Source organism: Colletotrichum phormii, assembly GCF_030913505.1.
Source record: "Colletotrichum phormii strain CBS 102054 chromosome Unknown BDP81scaffold_39, whole genome shotgun sequence".
Classification (NCBI taxonomy): Eukaryota; Fungi; Ascomycota; class Sordariomycetes; order Glomerellales; family Glomerellaceae; genus Colletotrichum; species Colletotrichum phormii.
In genome coordinates this window covers 25,854-45,502 of record NW_026851481.1, presented here as the reverse complement: position 1 = coordinate 45,502, position 19,649 = coordinate 25,854, and the positions used below count along the sequence as shown (strand labels likewise).

At 52.2% G+C, this 19,649-nt stretch overlaps 6 protein-coding genes across 6 annotated transcripts; 4 read left to right on the top strand and 2 right to left on the bottom strand.

Annotated features, from left to right (window-relative positions):
• The first annotated feature begins 2,543 nt into the window (after positions 1-2,543).
• Positions 2,544-4,219, top strand: BDP81DRAFT_155928 (short-chain dehydrogenase). The gene is made up of 3 exons (XM_060581951.1): positions 2,544-2,818; positions 2,978-3,116; positions 3,396-4,219. The coding sequence occupies exons 1-3, from the start codon at positions 2,748-2,750 to the stop codon at positions 4,047-4,049; spliced, it is 864 nt and encodes a 287-aa protein (XP_060438062.1). The 5' UTR covers positions 2,544-2,747; the 3' UTR covers positions 4,050-4,219.
• Positions 4,220-4,389: 170 nt separating this feature from the next.
• Positions 4,390-6,149, bottom strand: BDP81DRAFT_335163 (isocitrate lyase; the record flags this gene model as incomplete). The annotated part of the gene is made up of 2 exons (XM_060585831.1): positions 4,390-5,783; positions 5,849-6,149. 2 exons carry the CDS (start codon positions 6,147-6,149, stop codon positions 4,390-4,392), a joined length of 1,695 nt encoding a protein of 564 aa, XP_060438061.1.
• A 905-nt stretch (positions 6,150-7,054) lies between these two features.
• On the top strand, positions 7,055-9,444 carry BDP81DRAFT_442138 (2-methylcitrate synthase). The gene is made up of 3 exons (XM_060591652.1): positions 7,055-7,512; positions 7,578-8,452; positions 8,512-9,444. Exons 1-3 carry the CDS (start codon positions 7,465-7,467, stop codon positions 9,005-9,007), a joined length of 1,419 nt encoding a protein of 472 aa, XP_060438060.1. The 5' UTR covers positions 7,055-7,464; the 3' UTR covers positions 9,008-9,444.
• A 1,172-nt stretch (positions 9,445-10,616) lies between these two features.
• Positions 10,617-11,657, top strand: BDP81DRAFT_508655 (uncharacterized protein). Its single transcript, XM_060595705.1, has one exon. The coding sequence runs from the start codon at positions 10,707-10,709 to the stop codon at positions 11,349-11,351; it is 645 nt and encodes a 214-aa protein (XP_060438059.1). The 5' UTR covers positions 10,617-10,706; the 3' UTR covers positions 11,352-11,657.
• Positions 11,658-14,701: 3,044 nt separating this feature from the next.
• On the top strand, positions 14,702-16,875 carry BDP81DRAFT_466298 (sulfate permease; the record flags this gene model as incomplete). Its single annotated transcript, XM_060594377.1, has 3 exons — positions 14,702-15,023; positions 15,088-15,980; positions 16,039-16,875. The coding sequence occupies 3 exons, from the start codon at positions 14,702-14,704 to the stop codon at positions 16,873-16,875; spliced, it is 2,052 nt and encodes a 683-aa protein (XP_060438058.1).
• Positions 16,876-17,279: 404 nt separating this feature from the next.
• BDP81DRAFT_455625 (uncharacterized protein) lies at positions 17,280-19,404 on the bottom strand (the record flags this gene model as incomplete). The annotated part of the gene is made up of 3 exons (XM_060593080.1): positions 17,280-18,534; positions 18,589-18,861; positions 18,914-19,404. 3 exons carry the CDS (start codon positions 19,402-19,404, stop codon positions 17,280-17,282), a joined length of 2,019 nt encoding a protein of 672 aa, XP_060438057.1.
• Positions 19,405-19,649: the final 245 nt, after the last annotated feature.

Below are 19,649 nucleotides of genomic sequence, written 5' to 3'. Positions count from 1 at the left end.
GTCCTTACCTTAGTGTCAAGTCCTCAACCTCAGGCAGGAACACGCCTTCCTCGATCAAATCATCAGAATGGCAGGATCCCATGGGCGGCTTCCATCTAGTAAATGCGTGTCTTAGGTAAGTCACAGCCTGGATGGGCAGGATGCAGGAAAGTGATCTGGGATGCTATTGCTGGATTGTGACGAAAATAATGGAATTGTCTCAACCGCCATTGGGGGCACTTGCTGTTGCAGCTGGCTACAACTTAGTAGTCATCACTGTGTGAGTATGAGAGATTTTTTTGTGAGATCCAATATCTTCTCCATGTTTCCTCGCACGCTGCCTCTTGCTCTGTCCACCTATCCTTCCTTTCTCCCAACTTTCAGATTGCTCTCAGTCTTCTCCACCTCAGTCACCACCATCACCACCATCACCACCTCTCTGTGAACTTCATCACCGTCGCCAATTCATCAAACGCCAATCTTACCCCACGCCAGCCATTTCCCGTCCCGTATGCTGCCGCGCTGTTGATTGATTGACCTGAGACCGCGGCACTCGGCAAGTCGATGCCAAAAGGAACATCCCCGAACCCAGATAGATCTCTTGGCCCCATGATGGCCAGATCCTCCGCGCTTGACTTGCCGACAACGGGGGTTCTGAAATGGAGGGGTTCACGATGGGGATTCAATTTCATCAGTCATTGACCCCTCTACTGCCTCCACAGCCCGCTATTATCGCTTCTACCCTTGTCATGGTCTATTGTCCGCTGATACCACACACAGCTTTCTTTGCGCATCTTCTTTGTCGCCAGCGCGGCAAATGCAAATGCCTTCTTTGATCTTGTACAATCGTCAACAATGACATTACTCGAGTACATGCGCATCTTCGTCTCCATTTCTCGTACTGCCGCCTGCTCGCTCAACTGAAATCAGTGTTCTACCGCCGCCCTCACACAGTCTACCCCCCCGAATGCCAGGCGTCTATCGGCACCGCCGCCGCCCCTCGACTCGGGGAACCCCTCAGCGCGGTCCCGAGCCGCGATCTGCCACGATCCACGAATGATGAGTTTGTGAATGGTAATGGTTTCTCCGATGCGTCCGGACTCAAACACCACATGGACCTTTCTCATTCACCGTCGAGGCCCCCTGGCTGCCCACATGACGATGTGAGCCTGAGAGGGGTGGAGGGGCTCGAACTGACCGCTTCCATTACCGCTTCGCTTGCCTTGCGCCTCTCCGCCTTCGACTTCACAAGTCACCAAGTGTTTCCGGATGGTACGGTTACAGACGCACACCGTATTCACTCTGCCTGCATTCTGCCGCCATGCCGCCCAATCTTACACCGTCCGGACTACGGACACATACACACACCTTGACACCTGACGAGACGCTCAGTGGCGACTTGTCTGATCAACTTTCAGTCCAGCAGATCCCGAGTCTGTGCCTTTCTTGGTCTACTCCTAGCCCGATAACTCTGAGTCTTAGCTCTCGCAATTCGATGTTATTGGCTTGGATTTACCTTTAGCTCACCAATCCAGCTGCACTCTCGGAACCATGCACATAGGGTCTCGCTCCTTTGTTCCCCAACTGGTTCGACTACAAGGTATTCAACGTCCACCGATGATGGGGTTTTCTTATGTCTCCAAGATAGAGAGATAAGGCATGCCGCGAAAGCTGCAGCCGACCTTTGGGAGGTAGCGCTCGCTCGACTCACCCTCTCGCCTAGGGACACCTCACCCAACCTTACCACAGTGTCTCTTCTCTCGCTCTCACTCACTCTCATCCCCCCCTCCATCAGACACGGAGGGGTTGGTTCCTGACTTGGACGTCCGTCATGCAACGCCGCGGTCTGACCCACTGATAAGAGATAACGCGATATCGGAACTTGCGCCCGTCGACACGTTTTATGCTCCGTATTGGGAATTCCACCAACGCATGCGATGCCGCCTATCGTTGACCGACAAGCTCCGTTCTGATCAGTGGTGGCAGTCGGACGGTCTATCGATCACGACCCAAGTCGTTTCTTTTCCACAGTCCTGCACCGCTGGACAGGCACGACAGGTAGTAGGGACACCACGGCCCTGGCACCGATGCGCAGCTTGCCTGCCCAACTTGCCAACCTAGGACGGTCCTTGCTGCACCCCGTCACCCCGTTCCCCCCTTCACCCCATGTCACATATGGGAGCCGAGATGGTGTTCCCGATGCGCCGTTGTCGGATCTATCTCGCCAGAGGAAGGCTCGAGCAGCTAATCGTGAGCTGGGAAGGGTGTGGGCGTTGATGTCTGGTGTATCTCGATATGTATCCGTACCGCGCTTGCGCGCTTTGTATCCAGTGCCTACTCCGTGTTTGCGACTATCTTAGCAATCCCGTCCATCATTCTGTCTTAGTCCATGGAAATTGGCCAGGGCGGCAAGAAGTGGCCTGGACCCCGGATTTCCTTGACTCATTTCTTGCCAGACGACGGCCTTCTATCCTTCTTCGGCTCCATTCTACTAGACCAGCCCCGGCTTGCTGATTTCTTTAAACACATCGTGTCCGTCGCATCGTGGTGACCATTCGTTCTTGTCTCTTCTCATCAACACACTTTGTTCCAACTTATTAGAGCTCCGAGCTACCAACGGCACTTCGACTACCACATCAGAACCTCCGAACCCCAACTCGTCCCTCCGCCACTTCGCGATTTACCATCTGTGACTTGCGATTCAACATCACAACTTCTCCATTCCAACACAAAAGACACCTTCCGAAATAAACACAAACACCGTTGAAATGGGTTCCGTTCCTGCTGAGATTGGAGGTCGCCTGGCTGGCAAGAACGCCGTCGTCACTGGCGCTGCTGGGTAAGGACATCCAATGCAATGTTGCAACCCCTCATGGTCTGGTCTCAGAGGCGCCTTATCAGCACGGCGCATCGGGATGAGTCCCAAGTGGCTGGACGTTCACCGCATCATACACACATGGTATACAGGATCCGATAAGCTGACAAGCAATTGTGACAGTGGCATTGGCTTGGAGACGACCATTCTCTTTGCGAAGGAGGGTGCCAGCGTTGCCATGGCCGATATCTCTGCCCCGGCACTCGAGAAGGCGAAGGCCAAGGTTCTGTCGCTGCTCCCGTCAGCTAGAATTGAGACCAAGGTACGTTGAGTCTGGCCGCGAATGAAAAGTGTTGGAAGATCCCATTCCCGCCGCTCCGGCGTGCACCAAATCAAACGCCGACAGCAATGCACTGCACTACACTGGACGCAGTGACAACAACCCAGCACACCTGCACACTCCACAACCCGGAAAAAAAGAATTACCCCGCCATGCCCCGCCATTCTTCGTGTCTCGTCTCTTGCCTCGTCACACGACACAAGACGAAACCAATGATTAGAGTGTTCCATTTTGCTGACGATTTCTTCCTTGCCATCATAGGTTACCGATGTTTCCAAGGAAGACCAGGTCAAGGCCCTCATCGATTCCGTTGATGCTTGGGGTGGACTCGACATTATTTTCAACAATGCCGGAATTATGCACGCCAAGGACGACGATGCCGTGAACACCCCCGAGGAGATCTGGGATCTGACACAGAACATCAACGTCAAGGGTGTTTGGTTCGGCAGCAAGCACGCCGTTCTCGCACTCCGCCGCAACAACAAGACCAAGGGCTCCATCATCAACACCGCCTCAGTCGTCGCGCTTGTCGGTGCTGCCACTCCTCAGCTTGCCTACACCGCCTCCAAGGGCGCCGTCCTCGCTCTTACCCGTGAGCTCGCCATGGTCCACGCCCGTGAGGGTTACCGCTTCAACTCCCTCTGCCCGGCGCCTCTCAACACCCCTCTGTTGCAGGACTGGCTCGGCGACGACGCGCCCAAGCGCATGCGCCGCGAGATTCACTTCCCTACCGGCCGCTTCGGTGAGGCCATTGAGCAGGCACAGGCTGTTCTCTTCCTCGCCAGCGACGAGTCCAGCTTCGTCAACGGCCACGACATGGTCGTCGATGGCGGCATGACCAAGGCCTACGTTACCCCCGAGGGCCCCGCGGCGCCCGCCCCCATCAACAACGCTAGCCGCACCAGCCTCGAGTAAGGTTGCGATGCGCTGCTTGTTTGAATCCGATTTTCGCGATATGATACCGTATTGGGTTGGAGTTTAGGGCGCTGGGCAAGACACCGGGGCATACACGGCCAATGGCCATGATGATGAAACTGTGCATAGACAATTTAAATCAATTATTCTCAAGAAGCTTGCAACACCAATAATCTTGTTGTATCTGCTAGACTCGGGGCTTTACAGCTATGGTTCCATACACCGGCTGCTACATATGGGTGAGTAGTTGAGAGATGCACATCAAGAAACGACAAAATGATATCCTGAAAACGCTAGAAGATTCCGCAACGCCGCCCTATGCATTGTCATAGATAGTCCTCTAGTGGAACTGGCTCTCAGTGTTGCCCTCGCCCATGCTCTTGCTGCTCGAGCTGCCGCTCTGAATAGCCCCGAGGATCCCATCAATGTAGCTCGCGCCGCTCCACTTCTGATGCGTCAAGACGTCACAGCCACCCTCCTTCTCGCGCCTCTGGACAATATTCACATACGCCAGCATACCGTCCTTCTTAAAGTCCCTCGCAAGCTCGTTTGTGATGGTGGCGTTGGAGTGAAGGCCAGCGAGCGAGATGAGCTGCAGCACGAACCCTTCCTTGGCAATGTCCCAGATGAAGCTCTTGAGCGTCTCGTCTGTGAATCCGTGTGCCATCCAGTTGAACGAAGGGCTGAGGTTGTAGACGAGTCCCTTGCCCGGGTAGACGGCGCGGACGGCCCTGGCCAGATCCGTAGCGACCTTGACGTTGGGGTCGCCCGTCTCGACCCACAGGAGGTCGGCGTAGGGGCCAAAGGCAATGGCGCGCTTCGTGGCGGCGTCCATGCCGGCGCGGTAGTGGTAGAAGCCTTCGCGTGTGCGGGGGACGTCCCAGGAAAAGTAGACGGGCGTCGAGGTGTGCTCGTTGGCGAGCTTGCGGCGCTGGGAGATTCCCATGTCGCGGTTCGAGCGTGTCGCCTCGAGGTACGCGTCAATCTTGTCCTGGGAAACGCCCTCCTTTTGCATGTGCGCCACAGCGGCCTCGTCAAAAGTTACGAGCTTGGTGCTATTGACCCAGCTGGCCTCGAAAGCATCGATTTCGGCACCGACGGCGCCCTTGGCCTCCATGGCCTGGATTGTCTCGGCGAGGGGCTCGAAGCTCGGGTCCGCTACTCCCAGGATGAACTCGTGATCGCGGACGTCAATGGCACTGCTGATGAGCTTGCCGCTCTCAGAATCGGTGCGGGCGATGACGAGGTTCTCGCAGCCCATGACATCCCATTGGAAACGGGCAGCATTGAGGCGGTTAATGTGCTCCCCAATGGGCACCAGAACCTTGCCGGCCAAGTGACCGCACTTCTTGCCGCCATGGAGCTGATCCTCGAAATGCACCGCTGCCGCGCCGTTCTCTGCAAAAAGCTTGGCGAGCTTGAGGACGGCGGAGAGGCCGCCATGCCCAGTATCGCCGTCGGCAATGATGGGTCGCAGGTAATCGACATACGGGGTCTTTGCGCGTTCCTCGGCCTTGAGCTTTCGTCGAGAATCCCATTGTTTCCGGTCGTGCATCGACTGGGCCTTGGCGAGACGCTGGACCTGGTTCGGTACGGTATTGTAGGGGTAATCACCGAAATCGGGGGAGACCTCGTTCGTAGAGGTCAGGAGAGAGGAGCAGGCCCAGCCTGAGATGTACAGGGCTTCTTGGTGAGGGGCTTGCTGGGTCATCTGGACAGGATCTATGGCTCCCACTACAAAGCGATGTTGGTCAGCATTTGCCAATCTTATGGAGAGGCAAGGAGCGGAGTGTGCGTACTCGTGTGAATGGGCTTGCCCTCGGCTTCCCTCTCCTTGACGAGGTTGAAGAGCTTCCTCGCCATGACGGAGCTCGGGTATGACTGATGCTGCGAACCGCGCTTGGAAACTACATCGGCCGAGCTGTATGGCCGCTTGATTCCCTCGTATCTCGGTGACTGCCACCATGCCTCAACCTCTTTGATCTGCGCCTCGTAGACTTCATCTTCAGCGGCGCCAGCCTTCTTGAACTCGGGAAGAAGTTGGAAGTTATCACTAGGAGGGGCGGAGGCAGGGAACAGGTTTGCCGGAGCTTGAGCCATATTCCTAGTTGTCGAGATACAGCGTACGGCAATAGTGGGTATTGAAGACGGTCTGATGAGAGGAACCCTCCGGGTGACTGCTCGCGCAGCAACTCGTCGCATCATTGTCGTGTCTTGTTCCCGTTGATGGGTAGGAGTGCAATGATAGTACAAATTGCGTGGTAGAAGTGAAAGATACGATTCGCAAGGCTTTCCTCAGTCGTGGTTCACTCTGTAGAGTAAAGGTGCCTGTCTATTACCAGGAGTTTAGCGTCGTATCGCCGGCGAGGCAGGTTTCTACCTAAGCAAATCCGAGAGGCAACAACTCGGCACTCGGGACAATGGATGTTACATAAGAGAAGCTCTGTGGAAATAACGTGGGAAATGGACTGAGCAAATGTGAGCGCTCAACTTCGGCGAGTGTTAGCCGGGCAAAAGCGAATCAACAGCCTTGGTAAGCAGCGGCAAGATCGAAAGTCACCACGTGCAAGGGCATCAGGAGGCATTATCATTGGCCAATGGATGGCACCAAAGATCCGCAGTTGCGTCGGCTTGCCTCGGCCCATTCTTTTCCCCTCATCGGTCACAGACTCACAGTGCCAACGACGTGGAGAAGGAGGGCAAAGGTGAAGCAAATATGGGTCCGTGAGCTTCCCCGACCACTCACGGCGCACGGAATGTGAGCAATGACGCTCCGGCCGCTTGAACCCGCACTGCCCGCGCCAAACGTGGAGGAGGAGGGCAAAAAGCTGGGGTCCCGTCCCCTGTCGTTCCAGTGCACTCCCCCACCGACCTTGAAGACAACCCCGCCGGCGTCGCCCAGCGCCGCTCAGCAAGCCAAGCCATCAATAAGAACATACCTTACCTTAACGTGAGGCTGGTGGTTTCACTGCTATTGAGTGCTAAGGTAAACTGCATGGCTGGCGACGGTCCGAAGTGCGTCGAGGTGCGGCGGTGCGCTGACTTACACATCCCCTCTCCCGCGGGGGTACCTAGGTCAGTGCCGCTCACCCAGGCTTCCCCAACCTCGGGTCAAGCTGTCTTGTCTCGGCCTGCTGCGGTACCTGCTTATCTAGCTAAGTCGGCACAATGTGAAGTTTCCTCGTCCGTCTCCTAGTGACTTTTCTTCCTGTTTCTCCTCCTACCGTACTTTCATCACCTGTTGCTTGTCTCAACATCTACTCCTCCCAAGAAGAACTTGATCCGATCCTGCCGATTGATCGAGCAGCCATTTAGCTACCATTGGCTTTCTCTGGTTACCTCATCCTGCTATTTACCCCTCCTCACAGCTTCTCCGTCGCCGATCTTCCCTTGGAGCTTCCCTCGGTCGGCAACCATGGCTATGATCATCACAAGGAGCACCAGGGCTCTTGGAGCTCTGAGGGTAAGTTGAACCTATAGCAACCAAATATCGCCAGAGGTATGGGTACATAGTCTGACAATATGTAGCCCCTGGCAGCTCGCTCTGCTCTCAATGCACGTCAATATTCGACCTCCGAACCGGACCTTAAGACCACACTAAAGGGTGTCATTCCCGCCAAGCGGGAGCTCCTGAAGAAGGTCAAGGCACACTCATCCAAAGTCATTGGGGATGTCAAGGTTGAGAACACTCTGGGTGGAATGCGAGGCCTTAAGGCCATGGTTTGGGAGGGCTCCGTCCTGGATGCGAACGAAGGCATTCGGTTCCACGGCAGGACCATCAAAGATTGCCAAAAGGAGCTTCCCAAGGGAAAGACTGGAACTGAAATGTTGCCCGAGGCCATGTTCTGGCTTCTTCTTACAGGCCAGGTCCCGTCCACAAACCAAGTTCGCCAGTTCTCTCGTGAATTGGCCGAGCAAGCTCAATTGCCCGCCTTTGTCAACAAGCTCCTCGATGATTTCCCGAAGGACCTGCACCCCATGACCCAATTCGCCATTGCGGTCTCTGCCCTCAACTACACCTCCAAGTTTGCCAAGGCATACGAGCAGGGTATCAACAAGGCTGACTACTGGGAGCCTACTTTCGACGATTCCATCTCGCTGCTGGCCAAGTTGCCCACGATCGCTGCCAAGATCTACCAGAACTCCTACCGCGGCGGCGGTGCCCTCCCCGCAGAAGTCGACCTGGAGCAGGATTGGTCTTACAACTTCGCTGCCATGCTTGGAAAGGGTGACAAGGCAAACGAGAACTTCCAAGATCTCCTCAGACTATACCTTGCTCTGCACGGAGATCACGAAGGCGGCAACGTTTCCGCCCATGCCACTCACCTCGTTGGCAGCGCCCTTAGCGATCCCTTCCTTAGCTACAGCGCTGGTCTCCAAGGTCTTGCAGGGCCTCTTCATGGGTATGTAGTCACCGTCAATCACGGCTGCAATGACAGGCCAACGCTAATCCTCCATGTAGACTTGCCGCTCAAGAGGTTCTTCGCTGGATCCTACAGATGAAGGACAACATTCCCTCGTCTTACTCTGACAAGGACGTTACAGATTACCTGTGGTCGACCCTCAACTCCGGCAGAGTTGTCCCTGGCTACGGCCACGCCGTTCTCCGGAAACCCGATCCTCGTTTCGAGGCTCTCATGGATTATGCCGCTGCCCGACCCGAGATTGCGCAAGACCCTGTCTTTCAACTCGTGGAAAAGAACAGTCGGATCGCCCCCGAAGTGCTCAAGAAGCATGGCAAGACCAAGAACCCTTATCCTAATGTTGACTCAAGCTCTGGAGTTCTGTTCCATCACTACGGCTTCCACGAGACCCTGTACTACACCGCCACCTTCGGTGTCTCCCGCGGTTTGGGACCCCTTGCTCAGTTAATCTGGGACCGAGCATTGGGACTGCCCATTGAGCGGCCCAAGAGCATCAACCTGGAAGGCCTTCTTAAGCAGGCTGAGAGCTCGTGAGCCAAGTATCGTCGGCAAAATAATGAGGAATTAGATGAATTTGACTAAAATAGCTACGCTGGGATCTAGACCTAGCCGGAGTTGATCCTGTAATCCACTGACACATTTTTCAAATCTCTTGACACTATTGACTGATATCTCGAACCGACATGAGTAACACCCATAGCCGGGAGTAAGCTACCCAAGGTAGGCTTCGATAGTGCCGCCTACTTCCTAGTTTCTGTGAATCTCTGGATAATACATTCAGGCTAGGGAACTTTGATCATTTGACACCTAGCTCCAGCTGGATGGTTCGAATCTTTATGGAGCCACACCATCATGTCGCTACTTCGTCCCAAATAAAAGCCATTCGGGGTTTGATTGTCTGGTCCTGCGGCATTCCCAAAAGCGAAGTCCCGTTAAGGAGGTACGATGGCTGCTGGAGGCCTAAGAATGCGAGCGACATCTCATGAAGAGCCCCCCCCCCCCCCCCCCCTCGGAGGGTATCTGGTGCCCAGCAGAGTCAATCCAAGAGACTTAATTTCGGCCTAAGAGTAATAGTAAACGCCGCTTTCTGCAAGTTGTCACACCCGGACCAATTACATCTCGCCAGAGTCTACAAACAATAAGGCACAAACAATGAGGCAAAACTTGCAGGGCTCCAGGCTAAATTCACTTCGAGCGCAAAGAGGCATTTTCTCGCCAGAACATGATCCAGGGCCACTAAAACCAATATGCTCACCACATTGAGCGATGTTACCTCGGTTGGCCCAGGCAACATCGAGGTTTGAAAATGCGTAGCGCCGGCGCTTCCGTTGCTGTTTCCAGGAGACGATTCGGGCATCTCGCGCAGTGATTAAATCACCAATGCCGCGATGTCTTTTGGATATAGCTTGCTTTAAACTAAGCCTTTTCAAGGATATCAATTTCGGCGATCAATCTGAAAAATCAATATTTGAGAATGATTGACTTCCAGTTTCCAGTCCTGATAGTTGACCATGGTTGTGCCGAAACACAAGGCAGGGTCTGTGAAACCTCGTCGGCTCGTCGAAAGTGGTTGCCATCTTTTCTGGTATCTTGTGATATAGAAGTGCTTCATTTTGGAGCTTAAAAGGTTCACTTCTTTTGTGTAAAGTATCCAAGAGGATTTCTGATTGTTTTTGCCGAATGTATCTCAGGTCGTCAAGGCTTCCAAACATGGCCTCCCTTCAAGATCATTGGCACGGTTATTCCATAGCCTCGAATCCCCATTTTGTGGCGTCCTGGCACAGTGGTCAGCTGATGGATTATGTTGTGACCAATTTAATTTCATTTGGTCTTCCCAGAAACATACCCGCCTGGTGCAATGCAGGTTGAAAGGGAATACACGCGAGGTATCGTGTCAGTCTCCAGTACCTATACGAGCAACTTCGAGAACGGCTGCATTCCTAAGCGAGGTGAGAACCGCGAGAAGCTTGTTGTTGAGGTTGTGTCTCATATCCGACAGGCTCATTGAACCTCGAGCCCGAGAAGAATAATCTGGAAATCAATTATTGTTCCAGCTCGCGGGTGACTATGTGTGCCTCTCAAATACGGATATAAATATACGAGATCGACAGCGACCTGAAGACTACGATCTTCACCACTGTTCCATCGAACCTCAACAAAAAAGTGTACATACCACCAAGTAACCAGTATTTCTTCATAATTACTCCACACTCTATTCGACAGAAAACCCAAAATGAAAGGACTTCTTGCTTTATTCCTAGTGGCCCTGGCCGTGGCTATCCCCTTGGGTCCCACTGGAGCGTCCGACACCCCTGATCCGAAGGAAATCCAGATCGTCAGCGCAAGTTTCTCAGGAAGCGGTTGCCCCCAAGGCTCCGTTTCCACCACAATCTCTCCAGACCGTACAGTCATCACCTTTGGTTTCGACAAGTTCCAAACCTACATCGGACCGGGACTCTCAGTTGCCGAACGCTCCAAGAACTGTGCTCTCCATCTCAGTCTCAAGTATCCAGGCGGTTTTCAGTTCGCTCTTGTGGACAGCACATACCATGGATACGCTCAACTTGAGGATGGGGTTACCGGAACATTCTACTCGACGTACTTCTTCTCCCAAGACGCCGCAGCCACTACTACAACGCAGACCTCCATCGCCGGAGGGGGTATTTGGCTGGACGGCCAGGTCTATACCAAGCAAGACACTATTCCTACCGCGGCTCTCATCTATTCGCCTTGTGGTGCCACTGGCATCCTCAACGTCAATAATCGAATTGCTCTTACGTCCAAGAACCCACAGGCCTACGGCTCGATCACCGACGATGATGCCACTGTAGCGTTTACCCAACAGATCAATATCAAGTGGCTGCCTTGCAAGAAGTAGAGTAAAACTCGAAAGTCACTGTCTAGGAAAGCCATCAGAATGTTTCTGCTCGGCGACGAAAACAGTTATCGCGCACCCCCTTTGTGAAGTCGGACAATGGCAGGAGAAGTATGAGAACGTGGATGAGATTGTTGTATTGGCGAGGGGGGAAATTTCGAATTATTTAAGCACAGAAACAGATTTTGACCAACAATTCCCCCCATCATTCGTCTGTCCGCCCCTTTTCGATGTGCTGTTTTGATCTTCTTCCGCCTTCAATTCTAAGTTTAGATCAACCAACAAAATACAAGCTAGCCTTTCACGATGCTCCGTTGTTACACACTTACAGCTCACACCTTACGTCAAACTAGTTAACAGAATCAAGAGGCAAGAGTATCAACCCCTGATTGGGTTGTGAGTAAATGATCATAGTGGTCACTCTGACTTGAGTACGTAGCCAGTTAGTTCATGGGCTGTGAATCAAAGTTCCGAAAAATTGTCAAACACCGAGAGGTTTCAAAGGCACGAGAGGGACTCAAGGGGCACCCGCCAGACAGATATGATAGAGACTCCTAGATCAATGACCACAACCAGTACAACTGTTTTGCTGATTTTACTGTCCTCGCCGTTCAAGTAGACTCGATTGAGAGCTAAGACTTAGATGCCGAGCAGTGCCTCGGACGCGATCACAATGTAAAGGAAAGTCACATCGTTCAAGTGGCAAAGATACCTCAAAGGCTTCTAAGTCAATGTGGGCTCTCCAAGAAGCCTAACATCTTCACAGTCTGTGATAAATCGACGATTCCTGGGAGGATTGCTCTTCTAGACCTGCGGTGGTCTCCCCGGCTTCCTCCACTCAATGTAGGTCTGTTCCAGGAACCCCCGCAATAGCTAAGCTTTTGTCTCGCTGTTCCGCACCCCATGATTTGCGCCGCTAGGTACCTAAGCCCACCGGTTAGTGGAGCATTAAAGGCCCATCATATCGGCTGAAGCCCCTGAGGCGCATCAATGCAGCCTTCTGTCAGTGCGACCATTCCATACTGGCCGGATCCGACCCACACGGAGAAGCAACCTATTCTGTGAATCAAGGGCATCGGTTCTCCCCCCATGAGACTGCAATGTTAATCGCGTTCCAACCTATAATTGACGAAGCAATTGAACTAGCGGCTTCAACACCGTGGGCACGTTTCAACGAGAGCTTCGCAAGAGCCACTCATCTCGATGAAGGAGAAGGGTTGCTAAGTGCCCTACAGGCAAAGGCATTGATTCATTGAGTGCAAATATCATGCCCATAAGCGATGGCTGAAGATGCACTAACTCCAGTCGAGTGTGACTGATCAAAGAAGTGTAGATGTGAACAAGATATTGATAATACTGGGTACCTTCTTGTATTTGGCCCCAAAAACCATTTGCAACGTAACGGTTGAAAGAGACCGCAGGCGCGCCCACCGCTGCGCTCGGATCCCGAGCTGCTGTAGCCCCTTTTCATCGCACTAACATGAGCTGTATGGCTATCTACCTTTAATGTGACCTACATGGAACTTCTCCTCGAGGAGTTGATAGCAAGCCAAAGGAGAATACGACTCTAATCCATGCCCAATATAACATGCTATGCTCGCGTCTCAAAAATTGCCACTTCACGTGGTAGCAGGGTTTGAGAATCATCTGTCAAGACCCCAGCAACGCATTTTCATTCGCTCATCTAATCATATCTCTGGAACGATAAACTCAGCCAACCAGTCGTTTTCGGCATCCCTGGAATTGATTCGGGGTCTGTCCCTGGCTCATGTCAGCGAACAGTAAGTTTATACGTGCTCACGTCAAATGAATTGTAGGGCGGACCTTCTTCGTTCAGCTGAGTTTGGAAGAGTTTGGACGTATGGAGTCACTGGACAGTCAAAAATGCGATCACAGGCTGTCCTTGGCGTAAGATTCCTATCCAACATAACTTCAACGAGGCTCGAATTCGACTTGAGATAATGAGGTTTGAATAACGCGTTCTCCCACGCGCCGAGTAAGCGGCCAGAAATGTAAACGTATGCGAAGTCAACTTATTGACATCCAACGACGTTTCCAACAACGTGCTCCCATCACAACTATCTTAGGGCTTTTAGCGAATAACACTGATAGGGGCTAGATGAGTAGGTAGTGTTCCTGCTAGCTCACTGCTAGCTGGCTTGAATCGCAGTTCGGAGGCTACATGTAATCAGACGCAGCACGGATTGATATTCCTGGCTGGAAGTTGGAACGTTGAAGCCAGTCGGATGATTGTATCGAGAATTGGAGTTCGGTCCTATTAAGAGCAACCCTGGAAACCATTCCTCTAAAATAAATCTCAACCAGGATCTGTCTCATGTTGTGAAGCAACCTGGTGTCGGGTGTTGGAATGTCCATCCCCAGTGCGTCCTGAAGAGGCGGCAAGTGATCAAGACTGACATCATCAGACGGCAAACCAGGCGAGAAGGATGACCCAGTCCCGTTCACAGCAATCTCGAAATGCTGGGAACCCCCACACACATACATGTTTCCTCAGCGGGGCTCATAGCCATACAACTGACTTGCGTTCGTACCGCTCTGAGGCGGGGACTCCCTGTTTCATCTGAAGCTTGAACCAGTCAAGCTCTTTAATCCAAGTCCAAGCCACCTCTGATAGCACCGCTCTATATACCCGTCGGCTACCCCCGTCCCGGGGTTACCCAAACCCACTCTGCGTTTTATCCTTGGCGCAAATGATGGAGATCTCAAGTGCCGATGTGGAGCAGATGTCTTTGCGCAAGCAGTATTGAGATCTCAAGAGCCATTCTCAGGCTTATCCAGCACCATACTAAATGCCGGAAACCTGTTACTTGACAAGGAGACTACCGCAGACTCGAATGGTACAGGATCATATCTGTTGTCCGCGGACAGTCAAGCTTTTGCCGTGGCTAAATAAGGAGCCAAATAGACCAAAGGCCAATCATCGACGAGGAGCGCACACCAGAGAACGCACAGTTCTTAATTTGGCATCGGAATAATTTGGAACATCTAGGCGAGGAGGGGATTTCCTGGTAGCTTGTTCGCCGCAGCTGGCATAGGAAAGTCACTCGAAGTTTAATGCATGAAATCAGTCATCCCAATGCTTCGCCCTTTCTGGGTAGTAGATCTCGGCTTCTATCATTTCAGGCTATGGTGTCTGACCGTACGGCAAGAAAACCGTTTACGTAGAGACATCTGATAAAAGGCATTGATCTCACCGTCGAAGTGAATGGTTCGTTCGATCAGGTGTGTTGTCTTGACCTTTATGATTACGTGACGGACTTGTTATTCCTCTTTACCTAGACGACTCTTCAGACTTCGTTTCCGTAAGGAGATACACAGTGACAGTAATCACCATGAAGTTCATCCAGAACGCCAAGTCTGATTTCCAGACAGACAGCACCATCAACACAATTCGGAGAAAGGTGGCCTCAGGACTACCAAGATTGCCCCAAGCAACTGGGCAGTATCTCATCGAAAAAGTTCCGATTGTTCAATGGCTTCCGCAGTACCACCTAAAATGGCTTCTGTCCGATTTCATTGCAGGAATGACGATTGGTGTTATGATGATTCCCCAAGCTTTGGCCTATGCGAAGATAGCCACAATCCCTGGGGAGTTTGGCCTCTACTCTAGCTGGTTACCAGCTGCCATTTACGTCGTCATGGGAACTTCGAAAGGCGAGTGCGAGCGTGGTTAACGATTAACATGCCCACGAGTATTCATTTTCTAACCTTGATCTAGATCTCTCCACCGGGCCGACTTCCATCATGGGTCTCCTTACCGCGGAGATTATCACCGACCTCAAGACGGAAGGATTTGCTGCACAAGACATCTCGTCCGCAGTCGCGTTGATGGTCGGCATATACTCTCTCATTGTTGGACTGCTAAAACTCGGTTTCATCTTGGAATACATTTCCGTCCCAGTTTTGTCCGGATTCCTGTCTGCAGCTGCCATTACGATCCTTTTGGGCCAGGTTGGCTCGCTTGTGGGCCTAAGCGATGTTCCCTCAGGCACCTCGGCCATCATCAGTAACGTTCTCTCACGCATACCGGAAATGGAGCCTCTTACTATCGCTATTGGGTTCAGTGGCATTTTGATGCTGTACATCCTCGAGTTCATCGGAAAGAAGTGGGGAAAGAAGAGCGCAGCAATAAAATTCGCTTGCAGCAGCCGTGCGGTTATCCTTTTGCTCATCTACACGACAATCAGTTTCTTGGTCAACAAGGACCGAGAAGACTCCTTGTGGGCCATCAGCAAGGTCAAGGCCAACGGTCTTCAAGCGCCAAAGATTCCTGCCGGAGACCTCGTCTCTAGGGTTACCACCAGAGCAATTGCCCCTCTTGTAGCTTCAGCCCTTGAGCACTTGGCCATCGGAAAGGCTTTTGGCCGGAAGAACAACTACGCCATCGACGAAAGCCAAGAGCTCTGTTATCTCGGTATCACAAACACTATCAACAGTCTTTTCGGGGCAATGAGCGTAGGCGGTGCCATGTCAAGAACAGCTGTGAACTCAGAGTGCGGTGTCAAGAGTCCGCTCAGCGGCGCATTTACCGCTGGGTTCATTCTACTCACCCTGTATAAACTTTCAGGGGCTCTGTTCTGGATTCCTAAAGCCACGCTTTCGGCAATTATCGTACGTTGATTCCCGTCCCGTGCTTTTGTACCGGCGCAAGCTCACAAACGTATTTTAGATCATGGCCGTTATCCACATCATTGGCCCTGCTTCTGTTTTTTACCGTTACTGGCGTATCTCGATTATGGACTTTGTGGCGTCGATGCTATCCTTCTGGGTCACGCTCTTTGTGTCTACAGAAATGGGCATTGCTTTCGCGGTGCTATTCAGCATAGGATACACACTGGTCCGATCCGCATTCCCGAAGGTCAAGACGTTCTCAGCAACAAGTGGTCAGAACCGCATTATCCAGCGAGAACAGGCATCTGTGCCCTCTTTTGCAGAAGACACGTTCGTTCCCGAAGACGCCATGTTGGTCAGTTTCACTGATTCGATCTTCTTCCCCAACGCTGGCCGTATCAAGAAGTCGGTGCTCGAGTCCGTCAAAGTACAATTTGAACGACAAGAGCTTGGAGATCAAGCACAGAGCAAGTCCGCCGACAGATCTTGGAGTGTCGCATCGTCTAAACGCATCGAAATGTTGCGGAAGCGCGACAACGTCATGCCCTCGAGCAAGCAGATGGCTGTGATGGTCTGGGACCTAACACATGTGCCCTTCATCGACGTCACCGGAGTCCAAACGCTTTCCGAGTTAAAGGAGGAAACGAAACAGCATGTAGGAAAACAGATGTCACTAAGGATAGTAGGAATGAACAGCAAAGCCCGTCGCAGATTCTCTCGCGCTGGATGGCAGATTGTTCAGGATCGTGAGGTTGACGATTCAACCCCAGAACACCCCGACGTTGCATACGAGACGATAGAAGCAGCATTGTGGGATAGAGAGTATGCAGACAAGGCCGAAAAGTCAGAACTCCAGGGAAGAGCATACTACAGCCCTCGGGAAGGATCCCCATAGCGCTGAGCCGGATACAGAGCCAGGTGCATACGTCGATGCTCGGGCTTTCTGTGGAGGAAAAGCGAGTTTTGTAACAGTGCTCTGTTTTGGTGGCTGTTCCTTGTCATTTTGGTTACTTTCATTTCGTTGAGGAGACTCTGGATTGCATGCTTGGGAAATTTGGCCTTTGGGAAACATGATAGGGAGCCCTGGTGGCACCTTCAAGGCGCATAACAGAAACTTTAACATACATAACAAAAAACCAACGATCTGATTTGTAGCTTTGTTTCTTGAATTAGAGAGAAATTTTCTAGTCTCCACAGCTAAACTGATCTATTTATTACTTTGCCTACTCATACAAGTCTAATGACGCTTTGCATGAGGTTCATGTCGTCAAGCCTACATGTTTGACGAAGGACCCCAAACTATTTTACAGCTTGAGCGGCTTCTTCTTCATTCCGTCGCATCATTCGTTTACCGAGTCGTTCTTGTAGGTTTTTGACAGCTGTGGCCCTGGCTGTCCGAGGTGTCTCCGGAGTTGCTGGGCGGGGGCTTTCCTCCGATTGCTTCTTTAGGTTCCTCTTACCGAGCCTATCTTGAAGAGTCTTCACCGCTGCTGCTCTAACTGTTCTTGGAGTGGCGGGAGACATCGGGGTAGTTGGAGATGTAGGTCGATGTTCATCCACCTGAGGCTGCGCAGTGTTTTCAGTCTCCTGTTGCTTGAGTGCTCGAAGACGCCTAGCGACTTTGGACTGCATTCTGGCAGCTGCCGAAGTCCGAGGTCTCGAAAAGTTGTGCACGTCGGATCTGACGGACCGAACTGTCAACGTAGGGCTCGCAGGCCGCGTAGCTAAGGTGGCTACAGATGGACGTTGGCTCGGCGGGCGCGTGCTTGGCCGTGAGCTGTGTTGAGACGTGACTCGACTCTCTGTCCTGTACGTCAGACGCCGACCCTCATGGGAGCTGACACTTGAAATCCTACGCCTCCGGCGCCCCTCATTTGGCAGCACATTGCTATCGGGCCGGATGCTGTTTGTAATGCCATCCGCTCCAGTAACGAGATTTGCTATATGAGGCAGTGTGGGAGGATGGTCTGAAATGGTCCCGAGACCATACCGAGATGATCTGAATGTTGTCGTAGTGTGTGAGCTTGCCGGCCGGCCAGATTGCCTCATCTGTAGATGATAGTTTGCCTCCCAGTCCCCATCTCGGGTAGAAGGCCTGCGGCCTACAAGCCTGTTCTCCTCCTCCATAGTCATCATCGGCGTCAGTGGCCTCCTGGATGGAATATCCAGAAATCGACCATTGATAGGAGGAGATTGCATGCCAATGGCAGTCCATCTCCTAGAATCATACCTCCCTTGCTCCTCAGGTAGAGCCTGACTACGCGGGGAGTACTGAGCATGGCGAGACATAGATGGCAAGATTACTTCGTCAGGACCCGCTGAGGTATCAGTGGATATATCGGAGCCTTCCTGACGCATACTGGCATATTCCCGCCATGTGACCCAGTCGTCAAGTGTCACTGCACCGCTTGCTTTTGGTGTCGCGCCATCTGTCGTCGGCGGTTTCCATGCGAATGCATTGGAAAAGACTGGAGAGTCGGGCATCATGGCACCAGGGCGATCCCCGAAAACATTATTCAAGGGCGTGGGCATGGATATACTCCTGGCATGGCGTCTATGTCATACATTAGTCCTTCTTCGTATGGGTAGAAAAAACAAAATTACTCACAAAGCTCCGTGTTGAGGCTCATGGGGATTCTTTTTAGTCAGCGTCTTGCGTTTTCGCTTCTCAGGTTTCCCTGGTCCGCCATGCTTTTCGACGCGTTTCTCTCGCTTGTCCTGGAGACTCGGCGCTATGAAGACAATTCCTGGCTCAAGATCATCGTCGTCAGGACAGGCTAGTGGATCCTCTCCTCGAATGAACCACGTTTGAGAAACGCCCAGAGTCGCGAATGGACGATCTGCCATCTCAATAACTGCAAGCACTGCTGCGAGAGAAAACCTATGAAATTGTCAGCTCCCGGTACCCGGCCCTACGAGCTTCATTTACTCACAGAGAAGATATGCTAATTATGACATTAAGCCATGGGAGATTCTCTTGAACCCCTTTGGAAAGGTCTAGTCCAATATTGACAGCCACAAATATCGACAAAGTGATTGCTGCCACCCAAACGGGGAGACCTAGTCGAGCCAAGAGAAAGGCAAACCCGGCAACATATTTGCCGTATATAGTTGGAGATCCATAATTCTTCATGTACGCTGTTCGCCCGGCGACTAGATGGGTGAAGACGTAAACCAGACTCACGCAGGAAGCGACGAAAAAAACAGCTCGGCTGAGAGGATCGAGAACCTCTGTTGACTCGAGGTTTTGGAACAGGACCACAGCTGATAAGGCTATACCAGCCCCTGCCGAGATGAACAATAATATTACTGAGAGAAGCGACAGAACGGGATATAATCGATTAGCTTTCTGAGGCGCTGCTGTTTTTGGTGGCAATGTAAGCGGCGGCGCTGAAGTCGTCGCGTCCTCATAGTGCTGACTCATTAGTACTCGATTCCATCAACACGACCCAAGTGTGTATTTCAATGTCGCCCAGTGTTTGGATTGAGAAGATTCGGATTGATCGGCTGCACTGGTGATCGAGTCTGACCCAGCAGCGTCGGGAAGCGATCACACAAGGCAGAGTTGCCTGAACCCCAACGGTGACATTGAAACCTTGTACGGGGCGTGATATTCTTCGGTAAGTGTGGGTTGAAGTGTAGCTGGACAGCGGGAGAGAGGGGTTTTGT